At 45.9% G+C, this 18,111-nt stretch overlaps 1 protein-coding gene across 4 annotated transcripts in view; it reads right to left on the bottom strand.

Annotated features, from left to right (window-relative positions):
- The window catches only part of catip (ciliogenesis associated TTC17 interacting protein), a 42,014-nt gene that overhangs the window by 21,740 nt on the left and 2,163 nt on the right, over positions 1–18,111 (bottom strand). For all 4 annotated transcript variants that reach the window (XM_069935980.1, XM_069935978.1, XM_069935981.1 and 1 more), the window contains 3 exons: positions 13,786–14,749; positions 6,349–6,534; positions 307–362 (listed from right to left, as the gene is read on the bottom strand). In XM_069935980.1, the coding sequence (XP_069792081.1) occupies positions 307–362; positions 6,349–6,534; positions 13,786–14,734 (1,191 nt within the window). In that variant the 5' untranslated portion in view covers positions 14,735–14,749. The remainder of the gene's footprint in view (positions 1–306; positions 363–6,348; positions 6,535–13,785; positions 14,750–18,111) is intronic.

Below are 18,111 nucleotides of genomic sequence, written 5' to 3'. Positions count from 1 at the left end.
GGTGGGTGGGGGGGGGGGAGTGGGGGAGAAATGACACCATGAGTTACTGCACTGGGTGCCATCAACCCTAGTGACGTGACGCCACTGCAATTACGAGCTCTGGGGACATGTGAACTGCCGCTGCTCTTACTTCCTGCTTATCTCAACTACTCCATGTGCTGGTACTATGCTCATTCTCTCTACCCTCCAAGTAGAGTCGTTTAGTCTGGATCATTATTGGATTTATTGTCAAGCACCTTAAATTGATGGCCCTAGTTTTGATCTCTCCTTGGAACGGAAACATTCAATGACGAGGCAGAAATTTACCTTTATATATTCATGGTGATGTAGCGCCACTGTTTCAAGTTTACTGGAGATGTGGGCTGGAAAATAAAGTGTTGTTATAGAAGTTAGTTGTAACATTTATTGATAGAGTTTAAAGTACACACAGCACGCTGTCACACCAAGACACGACCAAAAAGTTTTGTTTACTGTTTCCCTGTCAAATACCAGTGGACCTACGCAAGAAGTAAAACACGAAAGCCTGCAGCACTGAGACTGAAGTAAAAACACAAGGCTGGAGAAACTCAACAGGTGAAAGTTTTGACCTGCTGAGTTTCTCCAGCATTGTGTTTTTACCAGTGGACCTACTTCAGGTTTGTGTGTGTGGATGAAACCTTTGCCAATTCCGAATAGTCCATCAGCATACCCTGCCGTGCACTGCCATCAAGATGGGCTAAATGAAGAACACGTTGCTAAAATGGGCAGCACAGTTAGCACGACACTATTACAGCGCCTACGATCTGGGTTCAAATCCGGCGCTGTCTGTAAGGGGTTTGTACATTCTTCTCATGTTTGTGTAGGTTTCCCCTGTGTTCCCTGGTTTCCTCCCACCTTCAAAAATGTAGGTTAATTGGGTGTTAGCGAGCAGCAGGGGTTTCATGGGCTGGAAGGGTATTCTACCTTGCTGGTTAGTTAAAAAAAAGCGATGCCTTCTCTAGAAACAACATATGGGAGAAGGTGGAAAAGGAAGCTGGAGATGGAGTTCTGATGTAGAGCCTTCAATCTAGAACGATGACTGCTGCTCTTTCCACATATTGAACATAGAACATTGCAGCACAGTACAGGCCCTTTGGCCCACGATGTTGTGCTGACCTATATAAATCCATTCAAAAAATGAAACCTCTACCTCTTAATCTTTAGTTTTCTTTCATCCATGCACCTAAGAGTCTTTTAAATATCCTTATTCACCAGCCTCCACCACCACCCCTGGCAATGCATTCCAGGTGCCCACTACTCTGTGTAAAAAAATTATCCTGATGTCTCCCTTAAACTTTCCTCCCTTCACTTTGTACAGATGTCCTCTTGTGTTTTCTAGACTCACCCTGGGAAAAAAGTGCTGTCTTTCCACCCTATCTAAACCCCTCATAATCTTGTCGACCTCTAATAAGTCACCTCTCATCCTTCTTTGCTTCAAGGAGAAAATTCCCAGCTCTGGTAACCTTGCCTCATAAGACATGGTCTCCGATACAGGCAACATCCTTGTAAATCTCCTCTGCCCCCTCTCTAAAGCTTCCACATCCTTCCTAATAATGAGGCCACCAGAAAGGAACACAATATTCTAAGTGTGGTCTAACCAGAGTTTTATAGAGGTCCCTGTGAAGAGAACTCTACTGTCCTTAAATGGTCAGAGCTTATACACGACTCCAGCACATCATCAAGGTGAAAACAAGGAGATGCTCCAGGAACTCGGTGCACCAGATAGCATCCAAAGGTAAATATAGTCAGCCAGAATTTTGGGTTACTGAGATTAAAGGGTCCTGACTAAAAACATTGACTGATCATGTCTCCCCTGACCTGCTGAGTCTCGTTAAAGAATTCTTCTCTGCAGGATTACCTCGAGAGGGTGAGAATGGAAGTAAACATAAAATCAGAATCAGAATTTATTGTCATGATCAAGTCATGAAACTCGGGGTTTTGCGGCAGCGTCAAAGTGCAAACATTCAGATTATAACTATCTTACAACATTAATATAAAAAATAAAAAGAATAGAGCAAGAAAAGTAAGGCAGTGTCTTTGGTTCATTGATCATTCAGGAATCTGATGGCAGCGGGGAAGAAGCTGTCCATGTGCCACTGGGGGATCGTCTTTAGGCTCCTGTACTTTTTTCCCAATGGTAGCTGAATGAAGAGGATGGTGGAGGTCTTTGTGGAGAGAGGCTTGTGTCCTGGAGCCATATATGCCCCCAAACCAAAATCAACCGATCAAATCAGTTGGTAATTGTAGATGATATACTCCAGGTATAGGAAACAATGGGGAAGATGTACTGTATTGATGAAATTGGACAAATGGTTCCCATGACAAAACTCAACATGGAGACATACATTTGTATTCAGATAAAAAAAAACCCTGGAAATAAAAAGCTACCGGCAGCAATAATGACTAAATTTATGAGGTTATCATTGAAAAGGTCCCATTTGTCGAACTCTACTGGAGGTTTGGTATGTCATTGGAAACCCTGGCAAACTTCTGCACATGTTTAGTGGAAAGTGTGCTGACCGGCCGCATCACAGTCTGGTATGTGGACACCAACACCCCTGAGCGGAAGCCCTGAAGAGCCAAGTAAACCACAGGCAAAAATCTCCCCACCATTGAGAACATCTGCAGGGAACGTTGCAGTCGGAGAGCAGCAGCGATCATCAAGGACCCACCCCACTCAGCACATGCTCTGTTCTTGCTGCTGCCGTCACGAAAGAGGTCTCAGGGCCACAAGACTCACACCACCAGGTTCAGGAACAGCTGCTGCTCCTCCACCATCAGACTCCTCCACGATAAACTCAGTCAGGGTCTCATTTAATGACTCTGACTTTTCACTTTATTATTATTATTTCGTAGCGGCGGCTCCTCTGCTCCTGCAATAACACACACAACCAGACAGGTTGAGCTCAATGAGCAGGCTAGTTTATTGCAGGCTGCTGGGGTGCACTTATAATCCCATCCCGGACCTGCTGAGAATCGTGCTGGAGGGCGTTGATGTCACCCGGGCGACACATGGTCCCCCAGCGCGGGTTTCTGAGCCCCGTGCTGGAAGGAAGGGAAATCCCCGACGGCGCCATTTTGGCTGGCTGCCCCGCCGCGTGGCTTACAAGCGGGGCCAGTTCGCCTGCCTTGTGGTGAGCCTCCACACAACCCCCCTCAGAACTGGCGCCAATGTTCTTTTTCGCTGAGCAGCCTCACCTCTTGGGCTGGGCAACAACCACGGGCTCAGTGGGATCGAGGTGCACTGGCTTCAGCCTGTCCATGCTAAACAGTTCCCGCCTGCCGCTGATGTCCAGTGTGAACATCGAGCCGGAACTCTGTACAACCTGTATGGCCCCTCATACAGTCGCTGCAGAGATGCCACAGTCGGGCCCCACCAAACGAAAACATACTCCGCGGAAAGCAGTTCACCGGGAACGTGAGATGGGCGGGTGCCATGCATGGGTGGTGGTGGGGGTTCGAACGAGTCCAAGCATGCCCTGAGGTGAGGAATTAGTTCATGCGGCAACCGCTGGAGATTGTGAGGTGCGTTGACGAACTCACCAGGTACTGCCAGCAGCGCACCGTAGACCAGCTCAGCTGAAGACACCTGCAGATCTTCCTTGGGAGTGGAGCGCATGCCCAGGAGCACCCAAGGCAGTTTGTCTGCCCAGTCGGGACCGGTGAGGCGGGCCATGAGTGCCGACTTAAGGTAGCGGTGCAGACATTCAACCAGTCCATTGGCCTGTGGGTGGTAAGCCGTGGTGCAGTGTAGCTGGATCCCCAACCTGTTGGCGAGCTGTGCCCAGAGTGCAGATGTGAACTGGGCACCCCGATTGTTGGTGAGGTGACCCGGGATGCCGAACCGGGCAACCCAACCATGCAACAGTGCTCAGGAGCAGGAGCAGGTGGAGGCATCTGGCATTGGGATCGCTTCGGGCCAGTGAGTGGTGTGGTCCACCACCGTAAACAGGTAACGGTTGCACCGGGTAATGGGTAAGGGCCCGACGATGTCTACGTGAATGTGGCTGAACCGTTCCCGGACGTGCCCACACTCCTGTATGGGCACCCTGGTGTACCTGTGCACCTTGGACGTCTGGCAATGGGTTCATGTTCTGGCCCAGCTTGCGATCTGCTTCCGCAGCCCATGGCATACGAACTGTTCTGCCACATCCGGACCATGGACCTGATGGATGGATGTGAAAGGTTGTGGATGTGATGGAAGGCCTGCCTGCGCCACTGCTGGGGAACCACTGGCCGCGGGGTGCCCAAGGAGATATCGCACAGGATGGTGCCTTCGCCGCTCGGAGTCAGGAGGTCTCGGAACCGCAGGCCCGTGATGACGGTCTTGAAAGCCATAATCTCCTCATCAGATTCCTGGTCTCGGGTAAGCTGGTCGGTCGAGGCCGGGCGTCAGCGCGCAGATGGCCGGTCGCGAGAGTGCATCGGCAACCATATTGTCCTTCCCCGCCTTGTGCCGAATGTCGGTGGTAAACTCCAACATGAAGGAGAGGTGACGCTGCTGGCGGGCCGACCAGGGATCCTTTGCCATCGCGAGTGCCTGGGTGAGGGGTTTGTGGTCGGCGAAAATATTAAAAGTCCTCCCCTTCACAAAATAGCAGAAATGCCGCACCGCCAGGTACATGCCCAGTAACTCACGGTTGACGGCACTATATTTGCATTCCGGCAGGCAGAGCAGGTGGCTGAAGAATGCCAGTGGCTTCCAATGTCCATTCACTTGCTGCTCCAGGACGGCACCGACGGCTGTGGCGAGGGCATTGACAGAGAGTGCCATATACAGGTCGGTGTGCGGGTGGGCGAGCATGGCGGCCTTCGCGAGGGCGTCCTTGGTGGCCTCGAATACAGTGCAGGCTTCTGGGTTCCAAGCGAGCGTTTTGTGCTTGGCTGTGATGAGGGTGAAAAGCGGCTGCATGATGCGCGCAACTCTCGGGATGAAGCGGTTGTAGAAGTTGACCATACCCGTGAACTCCTGCAGCCCCTTGAGGCTGTCCGGGCGTGGGAACTCCCTGATAGCGGTGATCTTTGCAGTGGTGGGCGTGGCTCCTTCAGCCATGATGGTATGGCCCAGGAACTGCATGGACTCTTTCCCAAACTGGCACTTGGCCGGGTTGATGGTAAGGCCGAAGTCGGCCAGCCAGGAGAAAAGGGCACGTAGGTGGGCCTTGTGTTGCGCCCTGTCCTTGCTGGCAATGAGGATGTCGTCCAAATAAATAAAGATGAAATTCAAGTCCATGCCCACAGAGTCCATGAGGCGCTGGAAGGTCTTAGCGGTGTTCTTGAGCCCGAACAGCATGTGCAGGAATTCGAACAAGCCATAGGGGGTGATGATAGCCGTCTTGGGAATGTCCTCAGGGTGCACCAGGATCTGGTGATATCTGTGCACCAGGTCAACCTTGGAGAAAACCATCGCACCATGCAGGTTGGCCGTAAAGTCTTGGATGTGAGGGATGGGGTAACAGTCAGGAACGGTTGCCTCGTTGAGCCATCGATAGTCTCTGCAGGGACGCCAGCCACCAGAGGCTTTTGGGACCAGTTGGAGCGGCGAGGCCCATGGGCTGTCGAACCGCCGAATGATGCACAAAATCCTTACAGACAGCGTGGGATTTGAATCTGGGTACCTGCCGCCAGAACAGCATTCCACTAACCACTACGCCTCCCAATGGAGCTGAGCTGAGATCACGCAGCTCTTTTTAGGCAGAACACTTGCTAGCAATAGAGGAATTTTTGGTTCCATTAGTCTGGGATGTGTGTGTACTCCAAATTAAATTTAAATTTAGACATAAGGCAGAGTAACAAGCTATTTCAGACCATGAGCCCCTGCCTTTGAATTTCACCCAATTCACCTCCAACCCCCAGTACGCTTTGAATGGTGGGAGGAAACTGGAGCACCCAGAGGAACCCCATGAAGACACGGGGAGAATGTACAGACTCTACAAAAGTGCGGGATTCAAACTCTGGTCCCAATCGCTAGTACTGTAACAGTGTCACACTCCCTACTACACTAACTGTGCCATCCCAAAGTTCCACTCCCTTCTGATGGGAAAAACAGAAGTTAAACAATAAAAGTCCACAGAGACTGGGGTCGAGCTGGAGAAACTCAGCAGGTCACGGAACGTCTGTGAGAAGTAAAAGGGAAGAAACGTTGGTTACCCTGTACGTCCAGCGGATGACCTACTGCTTTTCTCCAGCATGGTCATACGTTACACGGAGAACAGGAATTGTCGGGGAAGGGAGTCTGCTAGATCCAAGAGAAACACTAATCTCTGAATCTGAGCACAGGGGAGCTAAACAACAGGAAGACCCAGGACTGGAGGGGACTAGGTGATGTACCTGAGATTGATGTTCCACAGGGAATGTTGTCAATGGAGCCTTGGCTACTAGCTGTGACGTTGACCCCTGGAAGTCCTTCACAGATGATGGGTTGAAAGGAGATGATGAATTCACCTAGCTCTTTCCCCGTTTCAGAAACAGTCACTAGTCTATCAGTGAAGTGCGTCAGTGCCAGATCCTTCAAAGCTGAAATAGAGAATTTATCTCAGTGAAAATCAGGGAGGTTGTTATAGAGGGGGGAACAAACTTCCATATAACCATATAACCACTTACAGCACAGAACAGGCCAGTTCGGCCCTACTAGTCCATGCCGTAACAAATTCCCACCCTCCTAGTCCCACTGACCAGCACCCGGTCCATACCCCTCCAGTCCTCTCCTCTCCATGTAACTATCCAATCTTTCCTTAAATGTAACCAACAATCCCACCTCAACCACGTCTGCCGGAAGCTCATTCCACATCCCTACCACCCTTTGCGTAAAGAAATTTCCCCTCATGTTCCCCTTATAATTTTCCCCCTTCAATCTTAAACCATGTCCTCTAGTTTGAATCTCCCCCACTCTTAATTGAAAAAGCCTATCCACATTTACTCTGTCTGTCCCTTTTAAAATCTTAAACACCTCGATCAAGTCCCCCCTCAATCTTCTACGCTCCAGAGAAAAAAGCCCTAGTCTGCACAACCGTTCCCTGTAACTCAAACCTTGAAATCCTGTCAACATTCTCGTGAACCTTCTCTGCACTCTCTCTATTTTGTTTATATCTTTCCTATAATTTGGTGACCAAAACTGTACACAGTACTCCAAATTTGGCCTCACCAATGCCTTGTACAATTTCATCATAACCTCCCTACTCTTGAATTCAATACTCCGATTTATGAAGGCCAACATTCCAAATGCCTTCTTCACCACACCATCTACCTGAGTATCAGCCTTGAGGGAACTATTTACCACAACTCCTAAATCCCTTTGTTGCTCTGCACGTCTCAATCGCCTACCATTTAATGCATATGACCTATTTAGATTTGCCTTTCCAAAATGTAACACCTCACACTTATCTGTATTAAATTCCATCAGCCATTTCTCAGCCCACACCTCCAGACTTCCTAAATCACCTTTTAATCTACGGTAATCTACCTCACTGTCCACAAGACCACCAATCTTTGTATCATCCGCAAACTTGCTGATCCAATTCTCCACCCCTACTTCCAGATTGTTAATATATATAACAAACAATAGTGGACCCAGGACCGATCCCTGAGGAACTCCACTAGTCTCCGGCCTCCAATTGGACAAACAATTGTCTACCACTACTCTCTGACACCTCCCATCCAACCATTGCTGAATCCATTTCACTACCTCCTCATTTATACCTAATGCCTCCACCTTTTTTCCTAACTTCCTGTGGGGAACTTTGTCAAAAGCTTTACTAAAGTCTAAATAGACAACATCCACAGCTTTCCCTTCATCAACATTTTTTTGTAACCCCCTCGAAAAACTCAATCAGGTTTGTCAAGCATGATCTACCCCTGACAAAACCATGCTGATTACTCCCTATCAATCCCTGTACCTCCAAATATTTGTAAATACCATCCCTCAGAACACTTTCCATCAACTTACCCACCACAGACGTCAGACTCACAGGCCTATAATTCCCAGGTTTGCATTTGGACCCTTTCTTAAACAGCGGAACCACATGCGTCACCCTCTAATCCTTTGGCACTACCCTTGTGGCCAGTGACATCCTAAATATCTCTGTTAATGGCCCCACTATCTGTCCACAAGCCTCCCTGAGTGTCCTTGGGAATATTTTGTCCGGTCCTGGATATTTATCCACCTTTATCTTTTTCAACACAGCCATCATTACCTCCTCGGTTATCCTTATATGCTTCATGACCTCCCCACTATTTTTCTTTACTACAACTGGTTCAATATTTTTTTCCCTAGTGAATACCGAGGCAAAGAAATCATTCAAAATTTCCCCCATTTCCTCTGACTTCTCACTCAGCCTACCTTCGCTATCTACAAGGGGTCCAATTTTATCCCTCACTAATCTTTTACTTTTAATGTACCTATAGAAACCCTTTGGATTTATTTTTACTCTGTCTGCCAAAGCCTCTTCATGCCTTTTTTTGGCCTTTCTAATTTCTACACTCCTTGTCGTCCTCCTTCAAACTCTCAGCTCCCTGCTCTTTATACCTCTTGTACACCTCCCTTTTTCTCCTAACCAAATTTTCAATATTCCTCAAAAACCAAGCCTCCCTATGACTTCCAGCCTTTCCTTTGATCCTCACTGGGACATAACTACTCTGTACCCTCAAAATTTCTTTTTTGAATATCCTCCATTTTTCATTTACATCCTTACCTGAAAATATCCTGTCCCACTCAATACTCCCCAAATCCCTTCTTATTCCTTTGAAATGTGCTCTTCTCCAATCCAGAACCTCAACTTTAGGCCCCTCCTTGCTCTTCCCTAAAACTACCCTAAAACTAACAGAGTTATGATCACTAGACCCAATTTGTTCTCCAACATTAATGTCCGATACCTGACCTAGCTCATTCCCTAACAGGAGATCTAGTATTACACCGTCCCGAGTCGGTTCTTCTACTAATTGATTTAGAAAACAATTTGAACACATTTAACGAACTCTAGCCCATCCAGCCCTCTAACTGTATGGGTATCCCAATCAATGTGAGGTAAGTTAAAATCTCCCATGATCACTACCTTATGTTTCTCACACATATACGTTATCTCCCTACAAATTTGTTCCTCTAATTTTCTTGGCCCATTTGGTGGTCTGTAATACACCCCTATTAGCACCCTCATGCCTCCTTCACCCCTCAATTCCACCCAAACAGCCTCATTGGACGATCCCTCCAGACCATACTGCCACCTCACGGCAGTAATGTCTTCCTTAACAAGCAGAGCAACTCCTCCTCCTTTTTTACCCCCTGATCTATCACATCTAAAACAAATGTATCCTGGAATATTAAGTTGCCAGTCCTGCCCCTCCTGTAGCCAGGTCTCACTAATTGCCACAATATCATGACCCCAAGTATCTGTCCATGCTCTAAGCTCATCTACCTTGTTCACTATGCTTCTTGCATTAAAATATATGCATCTCAGAGAATGACCCTCACCTATATTCTCTTTTCTACCTTTTACCCTAATCTCCATCCTACCTTTGTTATCGTTTTTATTCCTATCTAGGTGGCCATTCTCCCTTGACACTGCTCTCACACTCTATTCCCCACCCTCCTGCCAAACTAGTTTAAACCTTCCCCCACAGATCTAGCAAATCTGCTTGACAGCACATTGGTCCCCCTCCAGTTCAAGTGGAGTCTGTCCTTACAACACCTTGAGTCCCACTTCAGTCCTCAACGAGTGATCTTGTACCATAACCTACGGAGCTTCACCGGAGCTGAGACAAGAAGAGAAATGTCACCAGACTTTCACAGAACTGTATAGAGAGAAGCTGGTCAGTGTGTAGTTGATTGCATCTGTGCAATAACTTTGTATGTAACAAAGGGGTGGTATTGATTTACGGCTTATCACGAATTTCCAACAACATAAATAGTTGTACTTCTTTAATCATTTAAACCGTTGATGATAGGACCTGGCCATTGCCAGACCACAGAAAATGCCGGAAAACAGAAATTGACCCCTAAGGGAACCCTCTATGTAAACATATCAAAGTTAGAACAAAGCTTAAAATGGGAATTAATACTGTGGGGCAGCACGGATGGCATAGCGGTTAGCGCAACACCTTTACAGCACCAGTGATCGGGACCGGGGTTCAAGTTCCGTGTTGTTGGTAAGAAGTTTGTACTAACGGTGGCAGATTCAAACATGCCGGACCATGGGAGTTGCCGAACGACAGAGCGCCAGATAATAGGGGTACAACTTATAGTTCTGTGTATAGTTTGTCTAGTTTCATAGGGTTGGTGTTGTTTGAATAAACTTTTGTAAAATAAATGCAAGCAGGCTTTTTCAACTGAGGCTGGTGAGACAAAAACTAGAGGACATGGGTTAAGGGTGAAAGGTGAAATTTTTGAAGGAAGTATTAGGGGAACTTCTTCACGAAAAGATGGATGAGACTGTGGAACGAGTTGCATGAACGCAAACTCAATTTTTACATTTAAGAAAAATTTGGATAATACATGATTGGGAGGGGTATGGAGGGTGTGCTGTATGACTCTATCGCCTTTCTCCCAGGGTAGGGGAGTTGAAAACTAAGAGGGCACGGGTTTAAGGGGAAAGATTTAAAAGGGACCCGAGGGGCAACTTTATAGTGGTAAAACAGCCAGAGGCAATTATGTTTCAAAAGAATAGACAGAAAAAAGGATATAGACTTAATGCAGGCAAATGGGATGAGCGTGGATAGTCATCTTGGATGAAAAAGGCACCATACTTTGAAGGGCTCAACATGAAATGTCAGTAATGTATCTATAGATGCTGCGAGGCCTGTTGAGTTCCTCCAGTATTTCTGTGTTTATTATGGATGAGATAGTCTGTTTGAAATAGCCTGCTTCTGTGGAAGTAGTAGAGGTGGGAAGAATAGGAATGTATGAAGGGCATTTAGACAGATACATGGATATGAAAGGTTTAAAGGATCTGTGTCAAACGTAGACAAATGGGACTTGCTCAGGAAGACAACTCGGTCATGTATCGTTGCTATATAAAGTACACAGTTTCTCCAGCATTGTGCTTTTACAGACAACTAGGTCAGCTTGGACAAGTTGGATAAAGGGCCAATTTTCATGCTGGGAATCTCTTCACCTGTTTTAGACATACAGCTTGGAAACAGGCTATTTCGGCCCACAAGCCCGTGCCGCCCAATTACACGCAATTAACCTACAACCCCACATATGTAGGAAACTGGAGCCCCCGGGGAAACCCACGCAGACACAAGGAGAATGTACAAACTCTTTACAGACAGCGTGGATTTTGAACCCAGTTACTGCAACAGCGTTGCACTCACCACTACACCAACTGTGCCACCTAAAGAGTAATGGATTTATTCAGCACAGAAATGGCCATTCAGTCTACTTCTGCCAAATACTAAGTAGCTATCTACAGCCACCCTATTTATCAGTACTCCCATGACCTGGTGATTGCACCCCTCTAAATACTTTAATGCTGCATCAATCACCCATACAGACAGTGGGTTCTAGATTCCAGCTATCTTACAGGTAAAATAAAATTCGCTCATATCTCCCAAATCTCCTGTCCCTTACCTAGACCTGTCCCCTTGGTTTACAGAGACCTCTGCAAAGGGGAAATGCTTCTCACTGGGCTCCTCATAATTTTGCATATCACAGTCTACCTTCTCTGCTTCAATGAAAACAAACCTACTGAGTCCCTCCTTAATTTGAAATGTTCCACATTAGTACCACTCATATGATGGATGGTTTGTTGAAATGGAGATTAAGGTTTTCCCATATTTTGAGCATGAGTAAGGAAGTCATGTTGCAGATGTATAAAACTTCTCCCCGGCCTTTTTTATTCAGGAGCCTCCCTGCTTTTTGTTCATACAGGCCCAAAATATTGGTTATATATTCTTACCTCCTGTGGACACCGCTGAGTTCCTCCAGCATTTCTGTGTTTTTAGTATAAAACTGTGGAGAATTGCATGTAATTCTGGATGCCCCATTACAGGAAGGATCTGGTGATTTTGGAAAGGGTACCGAAGAGACTTAATGGGCGGATAAGAGATGATAAGATAAAAGGAGAGGTTGCTCAAACTTGATTAGAAGGTGTGAACTCTTGGGAGAGGTTGGGCAAACTTGGGTTGTTTTCTCTAGAGCTTCAGAGGCTGAGGAGAGAAATGACAGGCACGTATAAAATTCTGAAATAGATAGGACAGAATCAAACTCTTTTCCCCAGGGTAAAAACGTCAAACAATATCAAATGTCGTGCCTTTAAGGTGAAGAGGATGAGTGGAGTTTAAAGGAAATGTACAGGGCAAGTTTTATTTTACACAGAGTGACAGGTGTGGTGGAAGCAGTTCCAACAGCGATGCTTAGGAGGCTTCTAGACACATGAAATATGCAGAGGATGGAGGGATGTGGATCACGTGCAGGCAGAGTTTTAGTTTAATTTGGTGCGTTCAGCACAGACACTTGGGTTGAAGGTCCTGCTCCTGTGTTGTACTCTTTCACGTTCCATAATTATCACATGGGCCATGTAACATGCACATGCACCTCTCGTTTCAAGAGGAATTGAATACAAGACTGGAGAGATACTCAGTCATTTAGGGCACAGTGAGACCACACTGGAATATGTGGAATGTATTGTATTATTATTATTTAAGGTTGATGTTATTGCTTTGGAAATAAGACGTCTATCATTCTGGTACCTAGAATGGACAGATGGTCTTATAAGGTTGAACAGAATTGAACTAAGCTTGTATTTGAGAATACTGAAAGGTGACCTCATTAAATTGTACAAAATACGTGTGGGACTTGTTTCCTAAGGCTAGATTAAAAACACAATGCTGGAGAAACCCAGCAGCTCATACAGCATATTTTATATGGTAAAGATAAAGACACATAACTGACTTTTCTGGTCTGAGGCCTTCATCAAGGTATTCAGACAGACACCTAAATAAAATGGAAGGGCGGTGGGGGAAGGAGGGTGTTAAAGTTGGGGGGGAGGAACCAGGTGCGGGGTGGGTGAGGGGCTGGGAAAGCCAGGTTGGGGGGAGAGGATAAGGCTGGTGAGATCAGAGAGTGGAGGTGGCAAACAGGAGAGGGCAAGAGGGGGAGGGAGCAGGCAGGGGAGCTTAGAGGACAGTTGTGGGGAAGGACATGAGAGGTTCTGAGGGGTGGGTAGAAAGTGAGACCTCAAGGGAGTAGATGGGAGGATGAGGACGGAGAGATTTGAGGAGATGAGTGGGGGGGGACTAAGGAGTGCTGGTGGTGGGGGGAAAATGAGCCTGTGGGATCTAACAGCTGGAGGTCTGGCACAAGGGCATCACAGTTAGCTCTTACAGTGCCGGTGACAGGTACGGGGAGTTCAAATCCCACCCTGCCTGTACGTTCTCCCTGTGTTTGCATGAGTTTACCCTGTGGGATCCAGTTTCCTCCCACCCTTCAAAATGTACCGGGGGTTGTAGGCCATTTGGGTGTAACTGAGTGGCATGGGTTCATGGTCTGAAAGGGCCTGTTACCGTGCTGTGTCTAAATTTAAAAAAAAGGAAATCACAGTCTCCAGTACGATGAATAATAATGCCAGGCAAACATGAGGGACTTCTCTTTCCTTTCATGGTGTGATCAGAAGAAGGGACATGGAAATTAGGTTAGACTGCAGAACCTTGGATGATCATGAGTACAGAGTGGAAGGAAACCTTCCCTCTCTTGGGATCATTGCAGAATCCTGCAAAGGGTATAGTTCTCGATGGGGCTAGCACCACCTCCAGCTATGGTAGGAACATACTTACTGATTGAAGCCAGGAAATTGATGGCTTCTGGGCTGGCTGCTTTCAGAGTCAATGGAGTTGGTGACACCTGAATGGGTTGATATGGAAATGCCTGGGTTCTCTGCTGATCCAGACTTTCGAGCTGTTCAGTGGAAAGATTTGGTTCTGAGCTTTTTATCTCTTCTGTGGATGTTCTCTCTCTTGTAATAATTTCCTCTCCTGGAGATGTTATATCTCTTCTAGTTGTTGGCAGTGATGGTGACCTTTCCTCTCTTGGAATCAATGCTTCTACTGGAGGTGTTGTCTCTCCTGGAGATGTCATCTCTCTCAGGGATGCCGGCTGTGAAGGGGATCTTCCCTCTTTTGGGATCATTGCATCTACTGGAGGTGTTGTCTCTCCTAGAGATGTCATCTCTCTCAGGGATGCTGGCTGTGAAGAGGATCTTCCCTCTTTTGGGATCATTGCATCTACTGGAGGTGTTGTCTCTCCTGGAGATGTCATCTCTCTTGGGGATGCTGGCTGTGAAGAGGATCTTCCCTCTTTTGGGATCATTGCATCTACTGGAGGTGTTGTCTCTCCTGGAGATGTCATCTCTCTCGGGGATGTTGGCTGTGAAGAGGATCTTCCCTCTTTTGGGATCATTGCATCTACTGGAGGTGTTGTCTCTCCTGGAGATGTCATCTCTCTTGGGGATGTTGGCTGTGAAGAGGATCTTCCCTCTTTTTGGATCATTGCATCCACTGGAGGTGTTGTCTTTCCTGGAGATGTCATCTTTCTAAGAGGTGGCTGCCCTGGGATTGTTGCCTTAGTAGGAGATATTTCCAGTGAGATTGCTGTCCTTGAGGACTTTGCCTCTTCTGAAGCCATTAGATCTTTCAGAGATGGTACCTCACTTACAGACCCTCCCTCTCTCAGGGACAATCCCTCTTCCAGGTTAAATGGTGGTTCCTGATTTTCGGAGGTTGACATTTTCAACGTGCTCCCCTATCAAAAAATGGAAATCTTCAGTAAAATTTCTTATTAGTCACGGTGTGTGAAAGGTTAAACACCTCTGACTCTCAAACAAGCACAGAAAAACTCAAAAGCATCAGCAGGCCATTTGGCCTCTTGTACTCATTCTATCATTCAATTTGTTTAAGGTTGATCAATGACCTGTCTCTTTGCTGCACTAATCCCTTATCCCTTGAATTCAATCATGTTAAAATTGATCAATTTCTGATTTCCAAAGATTCACCTACCTCTGGCTGAAGACATTTCCTGTTGACTGGTTATCTTGGGACTAAAGTTGATAGTGTAGCAGCCTGCTAACCAGGACGTGACCCAGTACACAAAATGGCCAACGAATGCAGCAACCACACAGACCCTGTAGGGGCCAATGACCTTCATCCCAGGTGACTGCCCGCACAGCAAGCAATGGTGGGAACACCGCCCAGTCAGAGGTTGGCGCTTATGTGATGTCACTCCCATCGTCACCAGCGAAGAGTGAAAACAAGCAGAGCTGCCAGTGCAATGAATCAGTCTTTGACTTCAAGTGTGTGTGTGTGTGTGTGTGTGTGTGTGTGTGTGTGTGTGTCCCATCACCCTGGTCACAACCTCTTCTTTCTGCTCCCTTTGGGCAGAAGGTACAGGAGCCTGAAGACCGGCACCTCTAGGCTCAAGGGCAGTTTTTTTCCAACAGCTATCAGGGTCCATGTAATACTCATCATGGACTGCTTCGACACCACAAAAGGATTCTGCACCATTTTCTGTACTAGAATTTTTGTGAATATTTATAGAAACATAGGTGCAGGACTAGGTCATTTGGTTCTTCAAGCCTACCCCGCCATTCAATATGATCATGGCTGATCCGGTTCCTGCCTTCTCCCCATACCCCCTGATCCCCTTAGCCACAAGGGCCAAATCTAACCTACTCTTAAACATTGACAAGGAACCGGCCTCAACTACTTCTTCTGTCAAAGAATTCCACAGATCCACCCCTCTCTGAGAGAAGAAATCTTTCCTCATCTCTGTCCTAACAAACTTCCCCCTTATCCTTAAACTGTGACCCCTGGTTCTAGTTTTTCCCACCCTTGGAAACTACCTTCCTGCATCTAGTCTGCCTAAACCCTTAAGAATTTTATATGTTTCTATAAGATCCCCCCCTAAATTCCAGAGAATACGAGCCTAGTCTATCCAACCTTTCTTCATATGCAAGTCCTTCCATCCCTGGTATCAGTCTATTTTATATATTTATGGTCTTCATTAAATCAATTGTTTACTATTAATTTTAATAACAATTTTAGACATACAGCCCTTCTGGCCCATGAGCCCGTGCTGCCCATTTACACCCAATTAACCTACAAACCCCAATCGTTGTTGAATGCTGGGATGAAACCAGAGCACCGAGATGAAACCCAAGCAGACAGAGGGAGAACGGACAAATTCTTTACACAGCACCAGAATGGAACCCTGGTTGTGTCGCTGAAAGAGCGTTGCGCTAACCACTACACTAACAGTTCAACCACTTTTACGAGCACCAGTTCTGCTGCAGCAGGTAAGAGTTTGGTGCACATGTACATTGTACAATGAATATGACAATAAACTCATTATCCATTCTGAGTGAACAAACATAACGATGAAGAGAAAAATTCCGTAAGAGATTGGCACATTCAGAAATCAATGAGAGAACAGAATATTGCACGCTTTGTGTTGTGGACTGACTTTTTGGGTTGGAACCCTTCATCAAGTCACCAAATGCATCTGCAGTCTCTTGTCTGTCTCAGGCTTTTTATAAATCTTGTGTACATGGCAACGAATTGAACACCGAAGCTTGGAATTTTCGGGATTTGGCCATTGGTGGTAAGGACAACATGTATTCATGATCCTTTTTTGTCCCTGAGATGATTACCTTGAATGGCTGCATCCTTTTGGCTAGTAAACCATGCAGATTGTGATTGGTTATCAGGTAAAAGAGAAAGAGAATAAAAGAAAGAAAGAGAATACAAAAAAATCCGCAGATGCTGTGATTGTAGTAAATAGACAAGATTGCTGGAGAAACTCAGCAGGCCCCGCAGCATCCATACGAGGTAAATATATATATAGCCAACATTTCGGTCAAGGTATGAGCAAAATAAGGGAATAAAATAATAATTTTTGGGTTAGGACTATGTGGTTGGTAGGAACATTGTTCACAATCTGATTTGAATTGGGGGTAATTTTATTCACTTTTACTCATGGTACAGAACTAAAGGGCTATGAGGAGGATCCAAAATGGTTTTAGAGGAAATCTACAGGTTAGGCACAGACAGATAGAATATAATGTGGAAACATGTGAGGTCTGATAAAGTGGAAAAATGGTGTATTTTTTAAATGATGAGGGATTGAAAGATGATAGACTTGAAAGGGTCCAGAATATGCCCGCAATCAATTCACGGACAGTTGCCAGTGTTACGGGTTATATTATATTTTATATTATATATAAATATGTTTTTAAAAGAGGTAGATTGTGGGGGGTTTAGTGTAGGTCACTTCACAAAAAGATACTTACACTTCACATCTCATTTAAAATGCAGGAGCTTTGCTGAACGTAAACACATTACATAGACGTGTGTTTAGAATTAGAAGGGGGTTAAGTTAGGTTCAGTTAATAGTAATAAGTTAAAGTTTGATCCAGTTTTTAAGTTAAAGAAAATTAAAAGCAACTTTTGTTTAAGTAACCATTTGTCTTGGTAAATTTCTATTGGTGCTGGGTTTTAGGGTCTTCTGGGCTCGTAACTCCAGGCAGGTATAAAAAGCAGACAGACAGTGTGGCTTTCATTGCAAGGGGATCTGGGGTGAAGAGCAGAGATGTCTCTCTCTCTCTGATAAGATAGGATATGCGGAAAGTTAGAGGGTTTTCAGGATAAATGCAGACTTCAATCTTTCCCTGGCCTCTTTTAATATATATTGTCCCCTTTGGAGGCTAGTGATTGGATAAACACGCTAATTCTCTGTTTCATTTCTCTTGTATTAATGGTCTCCAGTTGTGGACTTGGTCACAAACTCCAAGGGATACTGCCTTGCTTCTCTTGACAGAACAACCCTCTCATCCCAGGAATTAACCTGGTCAATCACCTGGTGATTGGATAAACACATTAATTCTGTTTAATTTCTCTTGTATTAATGGTCTCCAGTTGTGGACTTGGTCACAAACTCCAAGGGATACTGCCTTGCTTCTCTTGACAGGACAACCCTCTCATCCCAGGAATTAACCTGGTCAATCACCTAGTGATTGGATAAACACGTTAATTCTCTGTTTCATTTCTCTTGTATTAATGGTCTCCAGTTGTGGACTTGGTCACAAACTCCAAGGGATACTGCCTTGCTTC

Source organism: Narcine bancroftii, chromosome 4, assembly GCF_036971445.1.
Source record: "Narcine bancroftii isolate sNarBan1 chromosome 4, sNarBan1.hap1, whole genome shotgun sequence".
Lineage (NCBI taxonomy): Eukaryota > Metazoa > Chordata > Chondrichthyes > Torpediniformes > Narcinidae > Narcine > Narcine bancroftii.
This window is presented reverse-complemented; position numbering and strand designations above follow the sequence as displayed.